The sequence below is a fragment of the Crocodylus porosus genome, unplaced genomic scaffold (assembly GCF_001723895.1).
Source record: "Crocodylus porosus isolate Cpor-Errol unplaced genomic scaffold, CroPor_comp1, whole genome shotgun sequence".
NCBI classification, from domain to species: Eukaryota; Metazoa; Chordata; order Crocodylia; family Crocodylidae; genus Crocodylus; species Crocodylus porosus.
In genome coordinates this window covers 88,919,961-88,932,964 of record NW_017728906.1, presented here as the reverse complement: position 1 = coordinate 88,932,964, position 13,004 = coordinate 88,919,961, and the positions used below count along the sequence as shown (strand labels likewise).

Here is a 13,004-nt window from a genome sequence, read left to right as displayed (position 1 = left end):
TATGCCAATTAAAATTTTCAGCTAAACTAATACATGTTGTAGAACAGGGATGCCAAACTCATATCATTCCCTGGTCTGGATTGAGACCGTAGGGGTTCCTCACAGGCCAGATGTGAATGTGGTCATGGCAAGGTGACTGATGCCAGTGGCCACAGGGGTAAACACAATTGTCACTTGCCTACCACTGTTGATACATGACCCCAATTCTGTGCCCTAGATTTCAGTGATGGGCCCTGCTCTTGAATTCCTAACCCCTTTATGACCACAGCAGGCCATACTTTTGACATTGCTCTAATAAATGTACAATATACCTAAAGTGTTTTAAGCCATAACTGATGCAGCTACACAGTAGAACCCCAGTCTTACATACATATATACAAGTGAAATCCCACCAAAGTTATAGAGAAATTATATACCAGAGTAAGGAGCTCAGATTCTACCTCTTGGTTAAAGGCAATAAGAGGCTAAAATACAAAAGGTTGCTGTCATGCTATAAGAATACTGTAGCCATGTTCTCTTCCCATGGCCACATACATCTCTGGTGTGTTGGCTGTAGGAGGTATGACTGGCACAGAAGCATCTCTGTCACCTTTCATTAGGGTAATCCTCACACGATTATATGGTTTTGAAAGCAAGGGGCAAAAACATCTGTATTAAATGGATGAATTTAATACCTTCTGCTGTATTTTTGTACTGTTAACCCAAATCTTATCTGGGATAATTACGACGTCTACCCAAATTCTACTTGCAGTTCCAACTGAATACAGTATGCTTTATCTCTTGTCCTAAACTTCTGTATAGTTTTGGTGTATATTGCAAAACAAGTACTGCAATTCAGTCCAGTGCATGATCAATCTTTGTGTGCCATCTGTAAAGCTGAATGAGGTGGAAAAGTAGAGGCATGTGAACATGGTTCTTACAGAAAATACAGGCAAGAGCAAATCAATTCCTCAAGCCTAATATAACAGCACTTGAAACAGGCACTGAACTTTGTTGCTGAGGTTCTTTTTATCTGGCTTTCATTTTAAGTTTCAGGTAATATCTCCAACATGTATTTATTATCATATCATATGAAAAAAACATTGATCCATAGTGTTACACCAGTTTCCTACAACAACTCATTTTCATACGGATTACAAAAAAATATCAATATATAAATACATGTAGCCTTCAAGAAGAAAACTCTTGTAAGTATTTGGGAGGGTAAAACACTGAGATAGTAAGCGACGTTTAGAGCTATCACCTACTTTCTTTCTTCAGGAAACAACTGAATTTATTTGGTGTCTTATTTTTCTTGTTAGTAGCTAATTATTTGTAATTCTTTTTAGTGAACAAATGATTTCTTATAGTAAGCCTCACAGAATCTTGGCCCACGATTGCTTTTTCTCTGCCATATTTTAAACAAGATACTTTAAAAAGATTACATCTATCCTATTCTTGTAAATTTCTATTGTAATTTTACCATTTTTTCCTTCTTCCCTCAAGCTATTCATATGCTTCCCTTGTTTCAGTTTGTCACTAATCAAGAGTCCCTGGACACATAAACTGCTTATAATTAGAAAAAGAGCCTCTTATGCAAATTAACACCTATTGTATAAGGTATCTCTTTTGGGATAAGAGTACTATTTCATGGGTGGTGCGAATAAGAACTGAAAAGCAAAGCTGAATGTTTCTGGCATTTAAGTCAGACCATGTGATAGAAGGATGCATTTAATTAGGAATAACACATTTATATTAATTTATCATACATTTCATGCAGTGTTATTACAGATAGTATTTTTACTATTTCTAAAAAAACATAATGGATATTAACAGCAGTCCTGAACTAATAGAACATTAGTCCAGGAAAAAAACGACTTGCTTCTACCCTCTCAATTTCTTAACACATGGGGAAAGAATGTAAAGAGCATAAAAGCATCTCTGAATATCCTGGCAAGTCCTTTTCTAGAGAGCGCAATATCTGCAGAAAAATAAAGTCTGTTTAAAGAGAAACAAAGCACTTTTAAATGGTACTCTCTCAGAAAGAAATTCAAAGGGATTTAAGTATTAGGTGCAATATCTATTTAGTTACTGTTTCATCAGTTTTTGCCCATTAGCTTCACTGGAATCAATGGAGGTACATTGGTGTAAAACTAGTGTTTAATACCTAGGCTTGGCAGAATTCAATTTTTATTTTTCTGTCATTTTGACAGCTAAAATCAACACTTATTTCTGAGCAATTCTTTCAATTTTTATTGGTTTAAATTTTCAGGATGCATAAAATTAGCGGTGTGGGGGGCAGACAATTTAATAATGACAATATACTGTTAAAAGCTTTATAAAAATCACTTTAAAATATGTAAAAGTAAATATCCATAAATCAATAAAGCATATCTGCTTTAAATCATTTGGTGCATTCATCAGGAAAGAGCTGGGCGGGCAGGGACCAGAAGAAGAATGCAGAGGCACTTCAGAACTCTAGGAACATGGTGAGAGGCAGCAGCCACCCACCCCAGGGTGGCAAGCAGCTCCCAGCAGCCCCTTAGAAGGTGAGTCCCACCTGGCAGGTACCAGCAGAGAGGTACTTCTCCCCTGGTGCCTGCCAGGCAGGGCTCACCCCCTAAAGGGTCACTGAGGGATGTGTTCCCAGATCTCCTGTTTGGCCTGGTCCCTGCATAATTAGGGTGGAGGCCAAACTCTTAGAAAGACCTGATCATGCAAGGGCTAGCCCAGGCTTGCTGGGAGTTTGGTGCCCCATCCCTGGCTGAGACCTGGGCAGAGTGAGTGGCTGGTAGCACAGGGCTCCCTGGCTGCCAACAGTCCTCCAACCCCTGTCCCAGCACAGCCCCCAGCTTCTGCAGTGGCTGGCTGAACCACTGTCAAGAGGAGCAGTGATTAGGCAGCACAGCCAGGGATCCCCTCACTCCAGACAGACAGAGAGAGAGAGAGAGAGAGAGTGTGTGTGCCCGCGCATAGGTGCCCCCTGCCCCACATTTCCTTACCCCGTCCCTGATTTTTTCTTTTACATCACCTTTCTATACATTTGGATGATTACTGATGGAAATATTTTTTTGTCAAGCTGAAAACAATGTTTATTAATAAATATCAAATCCTGCCAAGTCTATTAATACTATAATGGAGAATCTGTTTAATACTGATACAGGCCCCCTTAACTCACTTGGATAGAAGATAATTGGGGACCTACTTAATTCACAGTTTTGTGGAAACTACAAAATCTGCAACTGTCCATGTAATCAACTTAATAAAAATTAAATGCTGGTTCCCCAGTGGGAGCCAGTGGTCCTAGCTGCCTTGCGGCCTCCTGGGAGAGGAAGGCACCAGCTAGCAGGCTGGCACAAAGGACAACCAGCAGCCAAGATGGCAGTTGTCCCCTCATTCCTCCTCCCCACTAGGGCCTTTCCACCAATCAGTGGCAACGGGTGGTTCTACCACAAAATGCCTTCAAAGTTAGCTCTTCTTGCTGCGACCAAGCCCTGAAAATTGCTTTGTCTGGCTATGAATTTAAGTAGGTCCCTAAAGATAATTTGACTACAAAAGTCAATTTGGGACATTTTACACCATTTTACTGCTGAAGCTAGGAATGAACATTCAGGTAAGCTCCAGCTTATTATGGACACCCACAGACCAGTATCAAAGCAAGGAGTTTATATGTTGAAATGTTTTAAAAGAATCATAGTCTTGATGACATAAAACAGTCCATTTGTTAAATGCATGATGAAAGATTATTTTAAATACACTGAATTCTACACCGTGAAATATAATTAACTATAATGAAGCACATTTCTAGTACAAAGCTTAGAAATAAACTGATTTGAAACTGGAAGTTTAAATTTGAAAAATTCCAGTTGGGTCTAAAAGTCAACTTTTCCATAGCGAGAGTAATCTACCACTACCCACTTCATCATTTCAAGTGCTTAAATCAAGACTGGCTGCATTTCTGAAAGACAGTTCTCAACCTTTTTTCAAAGTACCCCACTGAAACTGCCAGCATTTAGTTTTCACTGTATTCTGGCTACAGAAAAAGTATAAAGGAAATGCTTCCTTGCAAAAACTCAGAAAAACCACAAGTCTGAATGTGTCTAACACTGGATTCCTACTGGAAATCTCTGGGTTTATCCTGTGAATCATGTGTGCACAACCTAACAATGCTAACACTGCATGGCACCTCATACCACCCTGGAAAGGATTTCAATGCAACCTAAGCACCCTAGTTGGAAATCACAGCTCCAGATCAACTAGAGTTACTGGGCTTGATAGTCTTTCCTGCTATGTAAATAAAGGATAATTACCTCTCTGCTGGAAGGGCCACTACGGAGGTTCTTCAGTCTATGCCAAGCTGGAGATGATCCCATCAGCCTTGCTGGTTACTAGTGCTATGGGCCAAATCCTATTTCTCCAATTAGGTGCTTAAATGTGATCCTAGTCCACGCGTTAGTTCTTGAAGACCATAGAACTAAATGTGCTAATAGATTTGCCTTCATCTTCAGGCTAGGTTGCAAAAGGCAAAGAGAAAGAGGATGTCTTCAAGTGTTGCCCTGTCTTTCCTCCAGGGAACTGCATGGAGTAGAACAGGATTGTACTCGTACCACTCGGGCTCTTAAGTGCTGAAGTACAGTCTGGTTTTGAGATTGTATTTATATACCTTCAAGCACCTTAAAAAATGCCTCGCTGCAAGGGTTTAGTTAAAGGGGGAGAAGGGCGGATGCATTTCATAGCCATTAAAGGAGTGGCTCTAAACCAGGGTGCCACAGTCAATTCACAAGATTAACGTCAGGAGGAATCCAGTGTCAAAACCACTCTGCCCTGTCCTGGTTTTTCCAAGTTCTTTACCACAGAAGAATTGCTCTAGCTCAGGGACTGTCAGCCCCTTGTCCCCGGTCATCTAGCCTGGGAGCTTCCCCAGGTCTGTAGAAAGCCCTGTGGACCAGGGCCCTGCACACTAGACATGGGCGCAGGGCGGGTTGGGGCCCGATTCCAGCGTGAGGCCCTGGAACCCAATCCCCATTCGTGGGGCTAGGTGGAGGTAGCACAGAGCCCTCGTGTGTGTGTGGGGCTGGATGGAGGCGTTGCAGGGCCCCGATCCTGGGGTGTGCCATACTCATAGAGAAATTGGGATGGAAGGGACCTCCAGACATCATCTTGCCCAACCCCTGCCTGAGGCAGGATCAGTTCTGTCCGAACTACCCCACACAACCCTCTTCTACACCACTGCTTCCCAAACACTGCCTTAGCATGACCCCATTTATGGCTCCATGTCCTCAATGTGGCCCCTCACTCCCAACCCACAGCCCTCCCCCCGCCACCACCACCCCATCTATGCTCTCCGCAACCCACGACACCACATGAACCTAACAACCGAGATGTGGCACAGCCCAGTCTGCAGGGCCCATGCATGGGGCTGAGCAGAGATGACCAAGGCCCTAATGCTGGTGTGCAGCATGCACCCCTATACATGAGGCCAAGCGTGAGGGCCCAGAGCCCAATCCCCTTGCAGGGGGCGTGAGGCCCTGACCCTGCTGCAAGCCATGAACCCCATGCATGGGGCCGGGTAGAGGCGGCACGAAGCCCCTAGCCCCGTGTGCAATGCAGTGCAGGAGCTGCCACCAGCAGTCTCGAACCCGCGGCCACACGGGAGAAGCAGAGCGAGCGGGGCCAGCAGCCCGCCGCGTTCGGCGGGGGGCAGGAGGACGGAGCTCCGCCTCCTTCCGCGCACGGGCCTCACTCTCACCTGCGCGCCCGGCCTTGCTCGCGCCGCGCCAGAAACGCCGCTGAGCCAGAGCACGCGCCGAACGGCCGCCGCCATGTCCGCGCCCTGGGCCCGCAGGTCAAGGGGGTGGAACCAAGCGAGAAGGAAGGAAGGAGGAAGCCTGCCGTGGGCGCAAGCGTACTCGGCTGGTGAGGTCGGAAGCGGGCCGCCCGCGCCGCGCTGATTGGCTGAAAGAAGGACGAGCAAGCTTCGGGCGTGTCACGTGATCCCCCTTCCACCTACGCAGGCGCAAGAGCCTGGAGCGCGGCGGTTGGTTAGTTTCGCTCTGAAGCAACGTGGTTGCGCGCGCAGTCAGCCGGGCCCCGCTCCGCCCTCCGGGCTAGTTAGATGCAGTGTTCCGGGGCTGTGCCTCAGGGTTGGGGTTGGGGCCTTCTCCCTCTCTCCCGGGCTACTGTGGGGGGACGGATGATATTTGTCTGCAAATAATAAAACCAATAAAGCAACAATAATAATATACTAGCAATAATTATAATAATACTAGTAACCGTTATAATAAGGGTGCCAGTCAGATGATACCAGCAATGCTTGTAATAATTATAGTAACACTAGTAAGAGTCAACAACGACAATACTAGTAAAACACTTGTTATAAACAACAGTGGTAATTATAACAGCAATGCTAGTTGTATAATACTACTAGCAATAGTTATAACCAACAATACTAATAACAGTAATAACATACTCATAACAATGATAACAATACTAGTCATATACAACTATTAATCCTATTGTAATAATTACAACAGGAGTCATAATCGTAGCAGTAATGCTAGTAATAATTATAGCAATACTAGTCATATAGTGCTGAGTACAAAAGTACCATAATAATGACAATACGTATAATACAACTGTAATTATAAACAGCAATACTAATTAGAATACTAGGCATATAACAATGGTACTAGTAATAGTAACAATACTAGTCATGTAATAATAGGAATTATAAGCAACAGTAAGACTAGTAATAATTATAACCACAAAAAGACTAGTCATGTAGTAATAATTATAAACAACAATAATGCTAATAATAATCATATGGACTGTAGGAATATAATAATGATACTAGTAATAATAACAGCAACAATATGAACGATACAATAACAGTAACAATAATTATAAATGACAATGGTATTAGTAATAATTGTAACGATAACAATGCTTGTCATATATTAGTAATAAGTATAACAAATACTAGTCATAGTAACAATAGTAATCACAAGCAGCTTTAGTAACAATTATAATAATGATGGCAATACTAGTCATAGTAGTAATTATAATAATACTTGTGCTAATTTTAACTACAATATTAATGGTAACACTAGTAATAATTATAATGAACAGGAACAACAATAATAAAAGTTTCTTTAACTGCATGAAAAGTATTCTGGGTGAAGCTGAACCTGCAAAAGCAGAATGGTAAACAAGGGCATGGCTAGGCTATCTGTCAGTGGTTCTCAACCTTGTTAGCCTCAGGGCCTGCCCCACAACAATTTTTTAGCATTAAACTAGGGGTGGGCAAAGTCTGACCTCTGGGCTGGATCAGGCTGACAGCAGACTCCATTTCCCAGCAGCCACTGCCTGTGTCACTGTGGCCAGTTTCCATGGAGACCACAGCAGCCGCAGAAACATGACAGCAAAAGGCCAGGGTTTCCATGGAGACTGGCCCTAACAGGGCATGCATCAGAGCAGGGAGCTGCTCTGGGGCCAGGAACTTGTGGTGGTGACAGCATGGTCTGGAACTGGGGCAGAGCTGCAATACATTGCCCACATGGCAAGGGTATGTCTCCCAAGTCTGGCGGGGCACCACATTGCTGACCAGGGATAGCGGGGTGTCCGCCAGCGGCCAATTGCCGAGCCAGCACCAAAACCAAAAGTACACTTCCCGCTGGCATTTCTGGTTTCTCAGCTGGCACTTCCAGGGGGTGCATGGCTGATCTCAGCGGGTGCACGTGCACTCGCCTGCACCTCCTATGCGATGCCAATGTGAGCAGTGGATTGCAGCTTTGCCCTGGCTCCAGACTCCAGACCACACTGTCATTAATGCAGGATCCCAGTCCCAGGCCTGGAGCAGCTCCTCATCCTGCTGCATGCCCTGCCAGCAATGCTGGGGCTCATCTCTGTGGAAACCCTGGCCCCATGCTGTCACGGCAGGGCTGCTTCTGGGGTCTCCATGGAAAAAAGCTGCAGCAACATGGGCAGGGTTTGCTGGGAAATGGAATATCTGCCATTTTGCCCACCTCTGATTTAGAGGCACCTAGCTAAGCACCCCTGCCAGGTAGGGATGTGAAGCCAGGACCTCACCCCACTGTCCCACTTTTTTTTTCCCATCATCTGCCTCCTTCTAGCCCTTGTCTAGGCCTGCTCCTCCAGGGAATCCAGTGCTATTGTATGCCCATTGTTACACCTGCCAACCCAAGGAGGGGGCAAAGAGGGACTGGAGACAATCCAGGCTGAAAGTGCAGCCATGGCTCCATGTTCCCCTGGACACCCACCTGTTTGCTCGTGTGCAAAGCAGAGCCTGCTGCTGGGGGAGGGGGGCACGAGCTGGCACAGGTGCTGTCAGAGGACAGGGAGCAGCTGTGAGTGTCTGTGGGATGCTGAAATGAGAGGAAAAACTCTCAGTTTACCTCCTGGCAGAGGAGCTGGGCACCACAGCTCTCTTGGAAGAATCTTGCAGCATTCCAGGGTACCATGACATCATGTTTGAGAATCACTGCTCTATGTCATCTCATGGCAGTCATGTTTTGCTCATCATCTCTCACGTTTGCTCACAATATTACACTTCTCTAACATGCACGCGCTAAGATATTGATATTCAGCCTATGTCTGAAAAACCAAGGCCACATTTCTGCAATCAGGATTCTGATGAACTTCTTTAAAATTCATGTTGTTTATTGTTTGCATTGCATTGCATTAGCACTAAAAAGTCTGATTAAGGAACAGGTTAGGGTACGCACACATATCATAAAGATGGGCCCTTCCCCAACAGTATATATAGATATAAATGACATTTTGATATAATATTCCTTTCAAAATGAATTTTAGTATAGTAATGTATGCGTAATGCAAAAATCTTAATTTCAGTAGGAATGTTGAGAACATAGCTGAAAGCATATTTTGGTCTAGTGCATTTAAAAACTAGCTAGATTCTTACTGTATTTTCTTACATACACAAATCCTACTGTGTATGCACAGGTTGTCACAGCCACCTTCTAAGCAGGGTTTCATGGTCAATATTATCACCACTTTCTATCTAGATGGTAATTCTTGACAACTGGAGATGAAGCATTAATTCTACCAGGGACATATATATGGAGTTTGAGCTGATCGTACAACTTTGACAGTAATATTTTGCCAAAAAAATTAAAATTCCAGCATTTCTTTTAAAAAAATAGTTTCCATTTTCAAGTAGTCTTCAAACATATTGCTCAGTGATTCAGTTTTAGGAGCACTTCCTGTTTAGGAGGAAATATTGAAAGTGCATTTTAACTCTTCCCCATCTTCTGTACATTCAGTGATGGTTAATGCTTCCTCACTTCCAGTATTTGGCACACACATTGCAGTCTTCTTCACAGGACTTAAATATATATGCCTTTCCAAAGGGCTCTTTTATTACTGTGGTTTTGGTGATTGGTGATGTAAAAAACGGTACACACTATTTTAACTGAAATGAAGTTACAGGTACATTAAGCTGAATTAATAGAATGTATACACTTACGACAAGGAGGAAAGGGGAAGAAATTCAACATATCTCTCCCTCTTTCACAGCCAACCAAGGACTTAGCATTGGGTTAGCCCTTGTATTCATTATGGTAGGACTGAATGTCACTGGCCACTGCTTATTCAAAGGGGAATCTGCTGACTTACCTCCTGTGATAGCCAGATAAGCTGACTGGATCTAGAAAAGGATAGACTTCAAAGCTAGTTGTATATTCCATCTGCCACCTGTTGCATAATTACTTGGTTTTATTAGGTCACTGAAAAATTCTTCAGTCTTTACTATCCATAATTGTCACTTTCCACTACTGTCAGACTTTCAAGAAACAACTTATCAATAGAGTCAATAGGATTTGTTTTCTTCATGTAGAACAGTTTAAATTCCAGTTGCAGGACTCTGTTTTTTACTTGTGTTGTAGAACAACTAGATATAAATACCACTCTATTCCCCAAGAGTTTATAAGGTGTTATACATACTGGGAAATGGCTCAAGACTGAGGGAGAGATTTAATAGCAGCCTTCAACTGCCTGAAGCGGGGTTCAAAAGAGGATGGGGCTAGACTGTTTTCAGTGGTGGCAGATGACAGAACAAGGAGCAACCGTCTCAAGTTGCAGCAAGGGAAGTTTAGATTAGCTATTAGGAAGAATTTTCTCAGTAGGAGGGTAGTAAAACACTGAAACAGTTTACCCAGAGAGGTGGTAGAAGCTCCATCCTTAAAGGTTTTCAAAACCCGACTAGACAAAGCTTTGACTGGGATGATCTAGTTGGAGATGATTCTGCTTTAAGCAGGGGGGTGGACTAGATGACCTCCTGAGGTCCCTTCCAACCCTAATGTTCTATGATTCTATGATCTACATCCCACATAATATGGGATGGTTCCTTAAAGGCAAGGAATGTTTGAGGATTTGGGAAATCTATGTACAACCTATGGATTCTGGTTGGTGTTATGAAGCTACTGAAATGTTTTAGTTGCAGGAACAATCAGTGTATGGGAACCCATGATTTACTGACTGAGACTGTGTCAAGTCATCCAGGCAAGATACAATATGCGTCATTAGAACTTGAAGGTCACCTATTTAGATGATAGCACTGGGTCAACAGATTAACTAAAATCTGAAATAGCCAGTGTTTCTGCAGGTAGAGGAGTAAAAAAATTCCTGAGCAAAGAACACCAGGGGTAGATACTTATATTTAGACAAAAAAATGATCGTAGTAGCTGGGTAGATCTGGAGAAGGCTCAAAGAGGCATTGCAAGAGTATGGACAAGAAGAAGAGGCAACCTTGCATAGCATGGGTGACTGGTGCCTTCTGAGACGGGGTGGGGCTCAGTTTGTGGGCAGCAGCATTGATGGCATTGGCAACTGCTTGCAGAAGCCAGTGGCAGCGGTTGGATGGGGTGGGGGGAGGGCAATCAGTGAACACCCACAGGACCTGGCGGCAGCGGGGTGGCGAGCTGCGACCATGCACAGAAGCTGGCATTGGCAGTGGCCAATCTCATTTCCCCCTGCCCCATGCCCCCCCTACCAGTCACCTATGTTCCATAGTGTGTTGAGAAGGGAGAGGAAAGATTGCCTAAATGAAGATCGGCCAAAGTGAAGGGAAGAAGATTGGCTTGTAGTGGGGAGACAACAAGCTTGGAGTTGCAGGAGGATCATGGATACCCCAGAAGACCTTGACCTAAATACAAGGAACTCTGAAGAGCTGTGAAGATATTAAGTGGAGAAATACATGTAGAATTGTTATCTTTTCTGGATTTATGTATTTCTCTATTATTTAGAGTGTAACTTTGTTTTTTAAATCTTATACACAAATCTGTGTACTGTGATAAGATGTGTCTCTGAAACCAGACATGGCACCCCTACTCCGAAGTCTTAGGCTGCCTCCTTGCCTGCCATGATTTTTAATGATATTGTGAATTTGGGGAGGCTACCCTCAATATCAGAGGGAGCCTTAGTTACTTTACTCTGTCCTGTTCATCATTAAGCTCCTTTGGTCTGGCCTGATCTGATCTTTTAATTCTATCCCCTTGAACAATGACGACCTAGTGAGGGGGCTGTCAACCACCTGGGCAACAGCAATCATCACCTCCTGGAATTCACCATCCAGTGCAAGGTGGCAAAGGCCTGCAGCAAGGCAGCAGCCCTAGGCTTCAGCAGGGTGGACTTCAATGAGCTAAGGAGAATAGTCAGGGAGGCACTGAGGTCCCAGAGGGGAGGGGAGTTGGGTGTCCAAGAAGAGTGGTCGTTCCTTAAGGAGATGATCCTCCAAGCCCAAAGAGAGGTAATCCCAACATAGCTCAAAGGCACAAAAGCCCGTATGGCTTACCAAAAGCATCCGGGAAAGTCTTCCAGCTAAAAGGGAGGCGTACACCCAATGGAAGGGAGGGGCCATCAGCAGGGAGGACTATACTGTGGTTGCTTGGGACTGCAGGGGGTGGTCAGGAAGGCCAAGGCGGAAATGGAACTGGGACTAGGTTCCCGGATCAAGGACAAGAAGTCCTTTTTTTAAATACATAGAGGGCAAAAAGAAGGTACTGGGTAACGTGGGACCTCTGCAAGACACAATTAGGAAATCTGGTTGTCACACCAGATGACAAAGATAACCTATTTAACAATTTCCTTGCCTCCATTTTCCTAAGCAGGGACCAAATCAGCCCCCCTACTGGGACCCCCCCAGGTGCCAAGGGAGGCACACCCAGGCTAAGGGTCAGTGACGATCTAGTCAGGGAATTTCTGGAGGGACTGGACATATTTAAATCAGCTGGTCCTGACGATCTCCACCCCAGAATGCTGCGGGAATTAGCTGACATCATTGTGGGACCCCTGGCACAGCATTATGAGCACTCATGGTGCTCTGGTGTGGTGCCAGAGGGATAGAAGAGGGCCAACACGGTTTCCATTTTCAAAAAAGGGAGGAAGGAGGACCCAGGAAACTGTAGGCCAGTTAGTCTTACCTCAATCCTGGGTAAGCTTTTTGAGGGAATTATCCTGGTGCATATCCATGAGGGGCCAGCAAGGGAGCTTATGCTTAGGGGCAACCAACATGGGTTCATTAGAGGCAGGTCCTGTCAGACCAACCTGGTATCCTTCTATGACCAGGTCACAAAATCCTTAGATGCAGGGGTAGCAGTGGACATAGTCTTTCTGGACTTTAGGAAGGCCTTCAACACTCTCTGACCCCATTCTCATTACAAAACTAGGGGACTGTGGTGTCGACACCTACACAGTCAAAAGGGTTGCTAACTGACTGGAGGGCCACACACAGACAGTGGTGGTGGATGGGTCATTTTGGATCTGGAGGGATGTGGGCAATGGGGTCCCCCAGGGCTCAGTCCTCAGGCCTGCACTGTTCATATCTTCATCAGTGACTTGGACGAGGGGGTAAAAAGCACTCTGTTCAAATTTGATGATGACACTAAGATGTGGGGGGATGTGGACACGCTAGAAGGGAGGAATAGGCTACAATTAGACCTAGACAGGTTACAGGTGTGGGCGGATGAGAATAGAATGGGATTCAACAC

The 13,004-nt window shown here is 44.6% G+C and overlaps 1 protein-coding gene across 1 annotated transcript in view; it reads right to left on the bottom strand.

Annotated features, from left to right (window-relative positions):
• The window catches only part of MRPS9 (mitochondrial ribosomal protein S9), a 51,895-nt gene extending 46,061 nt beyond the window's left edge, over positions 1 to 5,834 (bottom strand). Inside the window, exon 1 of the mRNA XM_019529572.1 lies at positions 5,729 to 5,834. Coding sequence (XP_019385117.1) covers positions 5,729 to 5,803 — 75 coding nt within the window. The 5' untranslated portion in view covers positions 5,804 to 5,834. The remainder of the gene's footprint in view (positions 1 to 5,728) is intronic.
• Positions 5,835 to 13,004: the final 7,170 nt, after the last annotated feature.